This window comes from Mesitornis unicolor, unplaced genomic scaffold, assembly GCF_000695765.1.
Source record: "Mesitornis unicolor isolate BGI_N332 unplaced genomic scaffold, ASM69576v1 scaffold50351, whole genome shotgun sequence".
Lineage (NCBI taxonomy): Eukaryota > Metazoa > Chordata > Aves > Mesitornithiformes > Mesitornithidae > Mesitornis > Mesitornis unicolor.
Genome location: NW_010164162.1, coordinates 43,897 through 60,188, shown reverse-complemented (window position 1 = coordinate 60,188; position 16,292 = coordinate 43,897). Strand labels below are relative to the sequence as shown.

Here is a 16,292-nt window from a genome sequence, read left to right as displayed (position 1 = left end):
CGCTCTTCCTGTTCAGAGATGGCCATTCACCTTCAGTGTGCTGGACCTGGGGTACAAATCCTCCACAGCACTGGCACTGACACAAGAATCTCTCGCTAGGATGACAGCCCCAGGTGCTGTGTCAGCTCAGCCCGAGCCCATGTGGGCTCTAGCAGCACCACTTTTTAGTATTAGTGGAGTATCCAGGAGGTTTCAGTCCAAGAGGCTATGGAGCTATTGAGAATTCACACAATCCCACACAGAGTTATGCCAAGAGGCTGCAGTGGGGAGTTACAACTTTGTTACTTCTGAACTGCTCAGCTGCTATCAGAATGCAGTCCAATTGCCATGTCTAAGGCTTCTTTGAACTTTAATGATCATGCTTCTCTAAACTCTGGAAGCAAGGCACGTAAGTAGGGGTTTATGGCAAATCTTTGTTGAAATCAAGATAGGAGACTGTGTAGAAAAGGTTGGGCTTGATTTTGACAATCCTGATCTGACTTTTACACAGACATTTAAGTTGTACAGGATTAGAAAATTCCCAGCCAAGCACTCCTAAGTGAGTATAAATACCACAGAAAACTTAAATCAAGTGCCCAGCTTTGATTTTAGGCATAGCATTAAAAACTCACGCACAAATATCAGTTACATGCCTTACAAACTTATACTAATCCTTATAGAAAGATCAACAGGGTCTAAAGAAGAATTCAAAATTACACCGGATACTGATGCACCCAGCAAGACAAAAAGGTAGATCTATACAACTTCCCTTCAAAAAGGAAAACCCACTACACAAACCTTCTGCTAGCTAAGAAATTATTTTTGTTGCATCTTTGCAAAATTCTGGCAAAAGAACAGAATTACTGTATCTTTCACGTGATTTCCATTCTTCAAGGCACGCAAAGCTTCTTCACTATTTTTGGTTATTTAAGCTAGTAGCAGATTTTACAGATAATTCTAGGGGGAAAGAAAAGCACTGCTGCAGATCCACAATCGAAGACAATTATGGTAAGACAACGTACCTGTAATTCCCTTAATCTAAAACTGAAGGGTATTACGAGTTGTTCTTCATATATGCGAGTCTGTTAAACAATATTCACTACTTCCTAAATAGTTCTTATACTAAGTTCAAGAACACAGGTATAAATCAACCCATGTGGAAAATGGTCCACAGACATCTGGACTCCAAAGGACAGCCACAACAAAATAAAATCTAACTCAACAACAACAATGGGGCAAAGACGACACAGGCACTGACGACTTGAGTAGAACAGAAATGCTCTGCCACTGAAATGATCTCTTCAGCAGATGACTCCAATCCCTCAGATATCCAAAACCGGATTCTTAATTATGTTTTTCTACTGTTTACAGGCGAATCTTTGTGCCTTCCCACACTCTGCTTCCACATTAGCACCTTTACTTGCAAATTCACTTCATTTTCTTGTTAGCCCTTCACCTGGAACAGCTTTCCATATCTGTCTCAGAAAGCTTTCACCTTACCTATTGAAACTTTTTTTCACAAACCACTGGATTCCAAATGTATTTTATACTAGAGAAGTAAAAATATTTTGAAAGCTGCTGCAAATGCTAGCTGGCCATATATGTAACATCAGAGCATAATGTGGAGTGATAACCAGATGCAGTTATATAATGTAGACTTCTGCAGAAGGTTAAGGAAAATGCTAGAGAAGTATTTAGTCACTTAATCATACTAAATTTTTTTACACTGATCTTCCAGGACTCCAAACAGAACTGAACATTTTTTTCCGCCACTGAATATTTTCAGTTTTACAAAGGTATTACCCTAGATGAGAAAAGAGCCTCCAAGCCCCTCAATCTCAGGGCTTACAGGAACAGCAGTCAGCTACCTGGCACGGTGCTCTCCATCAGCTTTAGCAGAGAAAAGCATTTGATGTACACTGGGATAGTTTAACTTACCAATAAACGGAATAGAAGCCAAGGAGTCACCAGGTGGGCTGGAACCTGATGCTTTCCTTTCTTCTATTCTTTTTATGTGAACTTCTCTCCGGGCATCGTTAGGTAACCAACAGGTAGTGTCCGAGGCTGCTTCTTGGTCATTTACAGCAAGAATATAGGACTGATGCCTCAAAGGCTGTGGAGTTTGGTGGCCAGAAGGTGATTTGTCTCGCATGACCACCACGTCTTCGTCATTTTCCTGAACATCTGTTTGCAGAATTTCAGGCTCGTGGACACCTTCACTCTCAAAATCATGAATTTTTTGTCTGATGGAGCCATCTACATTGTCAGAGGTAGTTGAACTCTCACTTGTTGGCTGAACAAGTTTGGCGGAAGCTGGAGACAGAGAGGAAGGTTGGACGGTTTTGCCAGTTTCTGCTTTGTGATCTGGGGCACCTTCAGCTCGGATCCGTGACTGTTGGTTTAACAGACCACCCTGATGCAAGTGATTTACTGTTCTTTGGTCTTTGCTGGCAATAGCATCCAGGCTCTGGTTAAGGGGAAATGATGGTTTTGCTGCATAGTGAGCAGAGTTCTTCAAAGAGCTACTTTTAGAACTTCTGGCTGGTGTGAGAGACAATCTCTCTTGTGAAACAGTTGTAGACTTTGAAACTCCCCCAGGAGTTTGCAAATCTCGAGAAGGTGGCAACATTTTTATATCTGGTGAAACTTTCTGAAAATGAGAACCAGGCAGAGAAGCCCTACTACCCGTTCTCCTGCTGTCTGAAATATAAGCACTTGGAGTCATAGAAAAATTTTGACCTCGAAGGGACATATGAAATGCATGCTGTCTAGATCGCTCATAAATACCTCGCCGATCATCTTGTTCAGTAAACCCTGTCCACTTGTAAGTCTTTCTCCTGTCTCCATTAGTACCTGCAAGCAGATTCTCAGAATGAAAGTTCTCTAGCACTTCACCCTGTTTGCTGAGATAATCCCACGATCGAGCCCTGTGATTCCTAGCATTAACTGAAGGTGAAGTCAGAGTATCTTGTGAAGCACTGCGTGGCCACTCTTTCATCAATACAGGATCCTCAAGCCTTTCCTGGGATACGCTTCTCTGGCGGATCTGAACAGACTGTGGAACCCTATCATGAGAGGTGCTCCTGCGCCGTACCTGTGAAGCAGTGCGATTTGGCACCACTTGATTATAATCAGTTGTATTTTGAGAAGCTGCCCTTAAACTATCTAACCTCTCCTGGATTGTTCGGGAGCCATACATGTGCGTGCGTCTGTTATCGATGTACTCTTTGTAAGTTTTGTAGGTCTTCCAGTCTATATGCTGGTGGGACGTTGGAGAACTGTAATGATTTGTAGAGACAGAGGGCGAGTCCGTGGCTTGAGCAGGAGGTCTAGTGCTCGAGATTCCTTCTGGACACACTACATAATTTGAAGCTTTATTTAGTGTTCCAGTTGGATCAACTGGCCTTGTTATTGGAGTCTGGGGAAGTACAATGGCAGTGGACACTGAACAAGATGGTGACGTGGTCCGTGCTTTTAGACTGGTTTGATCTTTCAAGCCATATCTTACTTCCTCTGTCCTGTGTGATGGGCCAGCGTGATTATTTCTACAAGATGGCAAATCTACAGCCTTCTCAGAAGGCACAATAACAGTCCGTACAGTTTCGTTACAAACACACACAGCTGTATTTGATTTTGCAATGTCTGTTGGCGATGGAGGCACTTGTATTTCCATTCTGTAGGCCCTCTCTGGCTGTGTCAATGCCCGTACTGGTCTACTGACTTGTGGTTTCCCGAGCGAGAAGTCAGAAGGTAGCTTGTCACCAGCTTGTGCCGTAACAGAGGCTGCGGGTGCCAGGCGTGGGTAACATATTGGCGGTGGTTCAGGTATGTTGTGGGCATTACCACTGTAGGCTTCGTTGCCTTTCAGGTAGGCATCTTGGGAATACGCCTGTGGAGAGAAGATTACGTGAGTATTCCACAGTGACGGAGATGGAGAAGTTCACCATGAAGCATTTGCATGATCACGCTCCAAGAGAGGGAACACAAGTACAAAATTCACACTATCGTTTTAGGTAAAATGTTAGTTAAGAAGAAAAACAGCATGCCATCCCTTTAGTGAGCAGAAACAGATCAAGCAAAATCATTATATACGTTCCCTCCTTCAACAATTAAAAAACTCAACTGATGACCAATTCTAGGACACTGAGGCAGGAATCCCAAAATCCCCAAGCACAAAATACAGTATTTTTCTCCCCCTTATTTTTGCTTTCTATCATAATACTTCACACACTCTTCCCATTTAAGCTTCACATTGTTGGAAATCAGAATTTCACAGCAATCGACAGGTTAAAATGCTGCATAATAAATTCAACTAGCACTAGAAAATTCTCTGTTCACTTTGTGTATGAAAGAACTCCATTCACTTAATGTAGTGCATATGAAAAGTACACACAAATATAGATACTCCTCTAAGATGTATTCTACATAAAAGCTACAGTTCCTAAACATAAATTGAATAAAGTGAAGCAGCAACATCTTTGTTGTGAGCCAACACCCTTTAAGTCATATTTTACAGGAGACAGCCAGTACATGGCACACAAATCTTAATGTAGAAATGTTAATAATATGTAACATTTTTAACTTCAAGGTACAAACAATATGAGAATTCATGCATACTCTCTACTGCCAACCCACTATTAAAACACAAACTAAAATCTCATATATTCATTTCCTTAGTGCATTTTTTTTGCTCCTTTATGTCCAAGAGCCTGACTCGTGAGAAAAATGGTTATATTACACTTAGTATGTTTCTGTAGCCTTTTGGACAAGTAGCATTTATCATTGTGAAATTCACAGAACATTCAAAACAATAAATCGATGAGAAGCATCCAGCATACTTAAACAATATTCTGTTATTGAAAAACTTCAGCGTGACTTTGTTCAGTTTAAACATAATGAAATAAAGAGCCAATGCACAGCCTGCCAATGCAACAGAAGAATAAAACGATTTCTCAAGGCTTTTACACGTTTAGGCATCTCCTGCCCAAATCATGCTCAATTCCAGAATACCAATGTGCCCTGTCTTAACACTAGGCAGGTTATAAAAGCCCAAGTGCAGCCATGAAATTAATATCGAGCAAAGTACAGAGGAGGGCGAGGCATTTTCAATATTGCTGCAACGTTACACTGAGCATTAGTGAAGAGCAAAATATTAAAGCACGCCAAGAGAAAACCGACCAAGTAACACAGGCACAAACCACAAATTAAGAGATTAGCATTATGAAGAAAATTCAGCTCAGATAATCTAGCTCATTTCCAACAAACTTGCTGTTTCATACTCTTGCTTCTCACAAATCATTAAGAAAAACATGCCTTACAAAACCATCAGAGAAATGGCTACTGTACATTTCTTACCAGGGCTGTGACATCCTTTGTAAACTGCAGCTGGCAGAAAACAGGAAAACATAGTAAAAGCTGCTTACAGATGTAAAGACAAAATTACGTTGTCATATTGATGTTAGATACAGCAAGCTAAAAATACAACTACACTGATTCCACTGGAAGGTACCAACAGAGGTAAAGGGCAGTATGGCATAAAAAATAATTTCACCCTCCTTGTGAGTATGTCCATTTCAGGCTTTTATCTGCTCCTCGCATTTATCCTCTCCCCTTACAGAAAGCAAAATACATGTGTGCCATTTTGCCTCGGCGCATCCCTACAGTTGTCTGCAGTGAGTCCTGGCTCTGTGCACCAAGACTTCCCTTCCACTACAGCAACGTTACTGCCTCTCATTTCCCCTGGGCTGCTGCCGTCCCTGCTTCCTGGTGACGAAACAACGGCTTAATTATGCATTTCAAACAGCACGCCCCTTCCCCACATATATCTGAACACAACCACAAGCTGTCAGCTGACTGCAGCTGCTTTCATGCTGTACATCCGAAATTAGAGGAATGATGCTGCAGAAACACTCCACTCATGTGATTTGTTGGTTTTTTGTTTTGTTTTGTTGTTTTTTTTCCTCTACTCATAGTAAAAAAATCAAGCCAGGTTTCCACTGACACATTTAATGGAAGGAAGGAACACACAAAGATATATATTTTTAAATCTTAAAATAAATGGTTTAAAATAGCCATCTTGATAGGCTGAATTAAAAAAAAATAAATAAAATGGAAAATATGCTGAAGACCCAGAAAAAAGAGAGAGCGAGACTACAAGCATGCAGAATAAATAACAGTCACCCACACCCCCAGACAGAAAACAATTATTAATTTATACAGCTGGTGAAACAGGTCAGAACTTGGGATGCGCATGTTACACCTATATAAAATACACTGCATTTACGTTTTCGTAAAACATACCCACAACAAACAATGCTTCATTGACTTTGACAGCAGAAAGGCTGAATTCCAAACCTGGTGTGATCTGAGCATAGTTAAAGACTACAACTGAGTATAAAAATAAGTTCTCAGCTCTTGACAAAACGTATCACAGATATTAAAACACCTTCAAAAGACAGCACTCTCGCAGGTCCTAAACAAGATGAGCCTGGCTTTCTCCACTTTTCTACCAATAAAGAGCATGTTTCCTTGATTGCAGGTATATCCCGACAGACTGACTGCCAGCTGACAGAGTTACTGGAAGAAAGGTTTTGGTGATGGAGAGTATCACTTCTCTTCTCAACCTTGTTCCGCTCCCTTCCCAAGAAATCACTGAAACAAAGCTGAACATTCTTCCAAGAAAGAAAAGGTTTATAAACAGGGGCTGTGACATTTCCGTAAGGGAACATTAAGTATATTTGTTTCATAATTCTGATTAAGGACCTACAGAGAAATATTGCAACTTACAAAGAAATGCACAGATCCATTCTGAATAATGTCACATTGAATGATGCATTATCACAGCATTTTTACTATGAAATATTTTAATTGCTTTAACCAGAAAGTGATGGGTAAAAGAAAAATTTGAACTACACCAGTATACTACTTAGCTTTTATACACTGTTTTGATACTAAACATATTTTGCAACTATATATAAAACACCAATGGAATATTACTCTCTTCTCCCTTTAGTTCCTCAAATGATAGAGTATGTGGAAATGCTACCTTAATCTCCAAGTGATTGCAAAGAGGACATAATGATTAAAAAGCCATTATGGTGTGACTTAAGTCTTTGAAGAGTCGTAAAAATAAAAGTCTTGCAACATAAAGAAACAAAAAAAATCCAGACCAGCTATGTTCCTGATTCAGACACCAGCCAAGCCACTCAAATTCCTACAGGAGCTGGGTACTCAGCAGTTACTTGAAAGTTCCAACACGACCAAAAGATCAGTCTTGATGTTTTATGAGCTCTTTTCCACTTCCTCAGAACAACAGCAGTCATGGAAAGCTTATCATACAAATACCACAAAATTTGGAGTGACATTAACAGCTTGATAGATAACAGCTCTGCAACAATTACTAGAAGAAAACTGCTGTGCTTACAGTAAGAACTCGGCATGTTTCCCATTACTGGGTACAATGTCTTCCCCACCTTGCAATCTGGTTTTGTTTGCCCTAAGTTTAAAAATTCCTATGGCAAAGCGTTAATTTCTTACTGTGAATCTGCATAACCATTAGCACATTAAGAGTTTCAGTGGTAAGGTAATACATTCATGTTGTATGATATGCAAAATAAATTTTAAGCAAATAAAGCATTCTATGCTTTAGAGATACTAACTCTCTAAAACTCAGCTGAATTTTGCTCGCATTTTTCCCACTTGATTTTATACCATTTGATCTCAGAAAAACAACAGCTGACATACAAGGATTCCTCTTAGTAAGAACAATGGTGAAATCCCATACTTTCAAAGAGCTTAAGCCCACCATGTCCTTCACCATGTCCAAATCCATACAAGCACGGAGGCATATGCTTCACTGAGGATGAGTACGCTTCACTACAGGTCGAGTAATAACACTGATTTCAACTGAACTACTTGCAAAATTGGAGATAAGTATTTTGATGAATGGGAAGTCAATGTGCCCAGCCAGCAACCTGCAAGACTGAGCTTGAGGCATTCCTCCTTCTTTCTCCAACCAGTCTGGCTTCAGATGATGTTTCTTTATTACTGAATTCTTCTCTCCCCCAGTTTTAACCTGTTCTCACATTTACAGTGAATATAGCAACTGCACACCAGAAAAGGTTTTCAGCTGTCTTAAAAGGAAAGATTTGCCAGTTGCAGTTTGCTCTGGCAAGAAGGTTAGTGACACAGCTCAACTGGTTTTATTTTACTCTGAGACACCCAGCAAACACCATGGTCTGATAACATTATTTCAGGGGAAAAAAAAAAACACCAAAAAAACCCACACAAAAATCCCAAACAAACAAAAAAACCTCCCCACAAACCCAAACAAACCAAACCCACACATCCTTTCTTCACAATGGCAACATAATTTTAGTGCATAAAATTTAATGCCTTAAGCCCAAGGAATTTCATTTCTGCATACAAGCTGTGTAAGAGATGTAAATTTTAGTCTAAATCGAGGTGAGGAAGGTTGATGCAAATAGTATTTCTAACACACGCAATGTTAAATAAAGTTTAAGTCTCTTCTAGGTTACTATGCCTTCACACCACAGCCCTCCTTCCACTGTACCTGCTGCCAGAGCTTTAACTTTAACTTCTGCATACATGAATAACTGCATCACTACAAAATCTGAAAGTAAACAAATGCTCCAAGACTCTGGACTAAATACAGCTGCTTATGAACGCATCTCTATTTATTAAAAGTAAAGCAAATGAAAAAATTTCACAGCTTGCCAACAAAAAAGCCGTGTTGTTCCACTGAGTCTGATGCAAGTGGAAGGTCTCAGGTTAAAAGAAAATAAAAATGACAGTATTGTTAAAGTTGACTGTGAGCAGACCTGTGGTGAGAGGCATGACATCAGTGGGGCATATAAAACTCGAGAACAAATTTCCTTATTAAGTCTTTTTCCTCCTCATTTTTTAATACAGGTGCGTCACTGGCAGTTCCAGGGTACTACAAGGCCTTCAGAGCTGTCAAATTCCACAAAAATTTTAAGAATGAGAGATGCCAAAGCAGCAACTCTTCTGCCCAGATCTCCCAATATACTGAAACTTCCATACCACCTGACTAGAAAATGAAAAAAAAAGAAAAGATAAGCTTTAATTGACTTTCACTCACTTTCCTGGTCATTCCTGTCTAGGAATTTTTTTTGTTCCTCTATCATCTATGACAAGAGAAACATTTCTGTTCAGATGTACTCAACTTTCAGCTATCGACACACAGTTTCAATGGTCTATAATTTTAAGGAAAGATTAAGACATAAATGAAAAGATGTGCAATAGGGACCTAAACATATCAAAAACATAGGTAGAATGCCCAGCAAAGTATTTTCTTGAAACTTCTTTGTAGTTTCATTTACAACACTAAGGCACGTTTCAACATATTTATGGGCTACTAAAATTTAATGATGACAACACCTAAGACTAGAATTGACCTGCTTACCTTCTAGGGTAATTCCTATGAGGAAATTACCTAGTTTTTTAAAACTTACCCAAAATGAAACTGTTGGAGGTAGGACAAAAGTTGGGAAAAACGAACTTCTGACTGGGTAGTGAGGGAAGTGTCAAAAATGAAAGATGAAAAAGCAGGATAACTTACCTATAGAGTGTATTTATATACACGTACACAAAGTAGATACACATATTTACAAATTAGTATCTACATATTTACATATACTAAATCCTAAATATAAACATCAACATGCTACACTACAAATAACCTTCCAAATGAACAGCTCCCATGTAGATCACCTTAAAGATGCAATTGTTAAAAGACTGATAGTTCCAAGTGCCTAATCCTTAAAAATTCAGTGACTTGCAAGTTATAGTTTTCTTTACATACACAAAGAATGATCAGCAAAGAAGCAAACCTCCAACATGAACACACCTCAAAAATACAGTCCAAAAAGCCTGCATACTAAGGACACCCTGACACGTACATGTTAGATGCTACAAAGCTTACTGACAAGAGTCATAATAAGGCAGACCTGGAAGTGGGCTTAGCAATTTCAATTTTCTCTCTCTAGGGAGCACCTTTACATTCAGTATATTCCATGTAGCACAAAAAGCTTTTGAATGACTGAGGAAGTTTCATACTAGGAAGTTGTTCAAATTGTGTCCTTTGTTATCCAAAGGCTACAAAACAGCAACAATTCCATTAAATACACTTGAAAAAAGAAATTATTTGTAGCTGACCTAAACGTGTCTTCCCATTGGTATGAAGTCAGTGGTACTAAAATCTACACAATGCCAAAATTCTGTCAAAAAAAGCTGAGACTTCTACAGAAATTGTATAAAGATGTATGAAATTTGAAACACTGAGTATATTATAATTATAATCCTCCTCCTCACGATCTCAAAACAGTTACATACCTACAAGTGTTGCAATATTAAGAGATTACATTAAGTAAATTAATCTCAAATTTGAGGAGGAGCATGAAAAAAAACAACCTACACATTTGTAGTTCTCAAGAGTTCAAGATTTTGTCACTGATAGAGGCATTTCAAATACCCTTTCCCCCATGCCCGAGGTGACATTTCAAGATCCTGCCAATGAAGACGGCCGACACCAACTGCACTACTGGCAGGATTTCACATTACTTCCCTGCTAAGGAGTGTGCACGAGCCACAGAGGGCAGTGACCTGGGGATGGGACCACTTCATTGATGAACAGATTAAAGGCCCTGTTTTCAGGAAATTCAATATATCAATAGGTTCGCAGACATATATGGATATTTCTGTCGACTAAGCTCAAGGTTTATAAATAGCAAACTAAGGATAGAAACAAGCAACTGTGCTCTTTATGTAGTTAACCTAGAAATCACTCATCGCCACATGGAGCAGACTGCCAAGTACTACACAACCAGCATCATTCCTGAATATAATGAAACTATTTCATCCTCATTGCACCAGATTAACCTTTCATTAGCTTCTACTAACACACCCAGCAGTGCTTTGATTTTTTTTTACAGCATACCTGTGTTTAACATCAACAGAACCCTTTGAAGATAGTTACTTATGACATACGTCAAAGAAAACAACTAAATTCCTTAACGCATTATAATAACTTACATAACACAACTTCAGTGACAAAAGCGTAAGTTTTTCCTCTATTAATAAGGGCACCGTACCTTATAATTTACTGTTCATTTTGCACTTATACTAACATGACCACTACAGAGATTATTGTTATTACTCATTTGTACCACCTGTACTTCATTCAGGAATAAGAATTCGCTCTGAGGTTTGTATTTTATTTAGATATGAGATTTCCACAAAAATTAACACAACATTAATCACAAAGATAAAAACAGAAAACCAAAAACTATGCAGTATCACAGCAAAAAACCAAACAATGTCTTTTCACAAGTAGTGTAAGGAATAACATTCTGTACTGATACTCTGAAAATATTTAAAACGTAATTGTTTAGCTTCGAGTAGAGCAAAGTTCTACACCAAATCTTGTCATGAGAGCGGCAGATCCTGACATCTAAAAGGCTGAAGATTAATAATCATCTTCAGAGGAACTGCATAGATTTTTCATTTGACTGAAGTTACAGTGGTGCACTATGCCTCAAAATACTGCTAATTGTTATTTTAGAAGTGATTAAGATTTTTCTCCCTCTATGGTGGTCTAAAAGGGAGAAAACTACAGGCCATAACCAATGACTTCTGCTGAATGATGCCATTCATTCTTATGAAAACATACATACTAAAATTCAGACCATGACAGCACTGTGGGAATAAACTGCAGCTATTGGCAGTCTTTTCCAATAGACCTAAGCACAGGCAATGTTCAGGCTTGTGGACTCCAGAAAACATCAGCGTCTTCATGGCTTTCCTCTGGCAGATGCTATGTGGAACTGACAGTCCTCAAGAAAAGCCCACTTTTACCCAAACAAACGCATCAGAGCAAACAGGAGCATAAACAGCCACTGAAACCCACAGGCTTTTCTTAGCTGTTAATGTAAAGTCAAGTCTTAGTATTTCTGTGTGGATTTGAAAATACAATTTTCCAACTACTAACCAGAAAATCTACCTGGCTTCTTGTCTTCTCCTTTCCTCTACTTTTAATTGAAAATAAACTGGAGCATATCAATACATTAGGTGCTTTTCTAATTCTTCACGATAGGCACTTACACATCATATTTTATTCACAGCTCTTCTGAACTCGAGGACACTAAATGGGAGATGAATTATCTCACCACAAATGCAGGAACCCAATTTCAAACTGAGAATATATAGGCACTAATGCAAAAAAATATTTACAGCAGCTACACCTTGCTTCTTTCCCCGAAATCCACAGACAATTAGTGAATTATTAGTAAAAGCCAATTTTAAGTGTCATAGGCTAGTTTTTTTAATTCAAAATTAGTAATGATTCTGAAATTCTTTAGAATTAGACAACCTAGGTAAAGAAAGCAATCTGATTCATAAATTCTAATACAAGGAAGCTAATCCAAAATAAGAAAAATACAAACACTATTCCAAGATTAATTTTTTTTGCAAGATGCTAGAAATCTCGTATGAAGAGGGTATTTTCCCCTATATTTGGAATCCTCTGAAATTTCAGGGACGGCAAACATCTAAAGAGTGACAGAGAGATAAATGTTAACTCTTTAATTATTTGCTGGTAGCACAGTTCAAAAACTCTGTAACCCACAAGAAGACATTTTTCTTTAGTTAACATACTGTCTGAATACAAACGTCATGAACATACCAGTTGAAGGATGTCCTCATCTTTTGGCATAACACTAAGTTCCAATATGCTGTCACTGAAACAAACAGGAAAAAAAAATACCACACATGAAATTTTTGGAAAAGATTTTCAACTCTTGTTACAAAGATGATCCGTTTACTTCCATAGACCAACACCATTCAAAACTCCCACACTCAGCTACTGTCTGTCAAACTGCTTCACACAACAGAAATAATCACCGATTTCCATTTGAGTCCTAGCAAATAGAACAAGGATCTGAGGACTACATCTCTGTCCTCAGCAAAGCTGGTGTATTAAGCCAACGTGGTGTCTTTCTCAGTTTGGTTTCTCTCTTTTCCCCTTAAGTCCTAGGGTACTTCAGTTGTTTGGAGCGTCTCAGAAAAAAACAAGGTGGTAAATCTGTGAGCACAAGTTAAAACTCCTCTCCTTCCATTTAAAACTGAAGTCTGTTAGCACTCTAAAATTACTGGGGAGATATCACAACCACCACACCATGTGAAAAGTGGGGCAATAGTGAGGCAAGCACTGACTTAGACTTTTCTGCTTCAATCACCTCCTAGCAGAACCAACTTAAACATATTTAGTCAGTCAGTCATTTGACATCTGAAATATGGATAAAAATCCCTGCTATTTTTAAGTGCTGAGTTTGTCAGGCTGAATTACTGAAACCAAAAGCAGCAGCAGCATAAAGATCCAGGGATCCAGATAGTTCGATCAACTTAATTTAAATACAGGCAAAATCAGGACACTTAATGTACAATGTATCACTTATCCAGAGTCAAATATTGTAAAATACTGAAACCTATAGTTAGCATCTACCAGAAAAAAGTTTTCACAAGCATAAGAGAAGTATATGCTTGTAACATTGGATACAGAACAGCTGAATTCATTGCCTCATCTCAGACAGATAAATACTCCATTCACATTCTTTAAATGTAAACTGGACCAGGTTCAGAAGACTACAAGGGGATGGCCTGTACAGACTATTTTAACTAGGCTCAAAAAACAGAAAAAGAAGAGATTATGACTGTTACTCAAAAATCTGACACTACACATCACAAGAAAAAATAGTATTTATACAAATTCACTGATACCAGCACAAGAAAAGAGGCATACAACCTAAGAGGATACTTCAGACTAAAATTTAGCGTATCTGTACCAGTCAGTTACACATTTACTGAAAAAAGACAGAATCAGCAGAGACTGGCCACCAACCTCAGGGCACACAGTACAGTCTGTAAGAGCACCAAGAAGGACCAGGTTTCTAATTTCTGCAGAGAGGAAAGCCATCTTCTCAAACATGTAACCTGTGATTTATTATGCTCTCTTATATGAAAAATGTTTTTATTTTGTAGTTCCTCTTCCATTTGTTAGTGACCGCAGATGTAAGGCTGCATTCCAAAATAGCAGAGTAAGGGTATCTGGTTTCACGGTCTTCTCAAACCATTATTCATTTTGAAAAAAGTGTTCACCAAGCAGCATAAATTCAGTTTTAAAACCAAAGATCAGCAGTGACAGGTTTAAGTTTTTCTTTTTAAGTCTACGCACAGCTAGGAAAAAATAAGACTTCAGAAGCCTTTTAAAGATTTTTCAGAATGCTGAATTTTAAGAAACAGAAGCATTTACTTTTTATGTGCATTTACAACAGCACACCCTATTCTGACTGAAGGTACAAACAGCAAAACCGTTTAAAATTAGTTTTTATAATTAGTTCCATCAGGAGCTGACTTTTGCCTAAAATAGTTTCATATCCATACAAAGAAGTTACAAGTTGTAAACCAAAAAGATAATATGAAAGATACCATCGCTTGAGGCACTTCCAATGAAGGGTTCAGCCTTCATTTCTACATGAGGGTAGCATGCACGTGTAAATTCTATCAGGCAACTCACAGTTTCATAATAATTAATGCTTATTTGCAGGATGAAGACTTCCGAAGTTAAAAATAAGACAAAGTGCATTGCTCCTCTTCAAGTACTTTTTATATAAAAGGAATGTAACTTGATACAGAACAAACCATTTTCTTACATATATTCTGTGCTGCTTTTTTTTTTTAAGAAAGCAATTAAATCCACATACACAGTCTAATACCTTTTTTAGCAGCCATCCAAAAGAGGAAAGGGTTTCATTCAGGAACAATGTTTTCTATATCATTCAAATCACTACTTAACTGTTCTATTCCCATTTGCCTGCAGAACCTTCTGGAGACAATTTGGATCTTCCTAATTTGTATTTTGTAAGTGCTCCCAGAATGTATTTCAATTCTCATATCAGGAATAAAAAGTACTAAGGAATAGTTTTGGTGTATTTTACTATGCAGTGTGCGTGCAAGTTATGAACTAGAAAGTGTTAATAAGAACCACCACACAGAAAGTGACAGCTTACACTCAAATATTAGACACAGTATTTGTGAATTCTCAGAGATATCTATCACACAAATTACCTGCATTACACATTTAGAGAGCTAAATTTAATTTTATTGACTCAGAGTCAAACTAAAGCACTAATCAAAGACCATCATGAGACTGATTCAGTAGCTAAACTGTACATTTCTGAGTAACCTAAACACTTTCAGGAAGAATCTGTGAAAAGAGACAAGCTGAATAGAGTTAGTTAAATTCCCTACAGTTTAAAAAAAAAGGTAGTTGGGAATTGGAATCTGCTTCTTGTTTTCTTTAGAACCATAAATAATTTATGGAGTTTACATTAGTAATTAACATCTCCGAGTTGATTATGTAAACAGATGAGAACAAATTCTTAATGGACCAAACTAACACCTCCTGGTTAAGAGCAGGAAACCTTGACTTAGCAGTGATCCCATGACTGATGTTACAGGACATGGTTATTCCTAGCAGTTCTTCTGAAGTGTGCCCTTCACCTTCCAGAGCAAATAATCAGTGTAGGCTTAGCTTTGGTGTTTCCACGCAGAGCAAAACAGATAAGATTCTAGACACAGTTTGAAACTTTTCTCAGAACAATACAAAACATGGCTGTATCATATCCCATCCATAATCCCACTGGAATTTATAGGGACTATTTCATTTAAGGCAGCTAAGTTCTGATGTCTGCAGCATTATATAAAGACAACAAACAGCCACAACTGAACATCTTTCTAGAAAAATAAAGAGTAGCTGTGGAAATTGAGCTGCAGGAGTAATCTAATTCAAGTATCAGTAGGTCCAGACTGAGCTTCACTGTAAAACAGCTGAACAGTGAGGAGGGAACTCTCTCTTCAGAGGTAGGAGAGAATAAAAATTGTATCCTTTAAAACCGCTCTGAAGATGATCAGAAAAACTACAAGACAGTAACCATTTAAAGTCAGCAATACATTTGAAATTTAAAAACAATAATTAAACTGTCTAGAAAACCATCACACAACATACTGAGACTAGAAATGAAACTGTCTTTAGTCATGAATAAAGGAGATTGCAACCAACAACTTAGCTTTTCAAAAGGCCTTTCAGCAAGATGCTTGCACAAAGCCTACTGAAAGAAACTAAGGTGTGCTGGGTAAAAGATTAGCTACAACACAAAACAGCAAGAATTGTGTCACTGGGCATTTTTAATATGAAGAGTTTAAGCACAATCAAAAGT

At 38.1% G+C, this 16,292-nt stretch overlaps 1 protein-coding gene across 1 annotated transcript in view; it reads right to left on the bottom strand.

Moving 5' to 3' along the window:
* The window catches only part of ARHGAP21 (Rho GTPase activating protein 21), a gene marked incomplete at its 3' end in the record, with an annotated part of 75,951 nt that overhangs the window by 20,022 nt on the left and 39,637 nt on the right, over positions 1–16,292 (bottom strand). The window contains exons 6-8 of the mRNA XM_010194174.1: positions 12,701–12,755; positions 5,335–5,364; positions 1,918–3,868 (exon numbers count right to left, since the gene is read on the bottom strand). Of these exons, the coding sequence (XP_010192476.1) occupies positions 1,918–3,868; positions 5,335–5,364; positions 12,701–12,755 (2,036 nt within the window). The remainder of the gene's footprint in view (positions 1–1,917; positions 3,869–5,334; positions 5,365–12,700; positions 12,756–16,292) is intronic.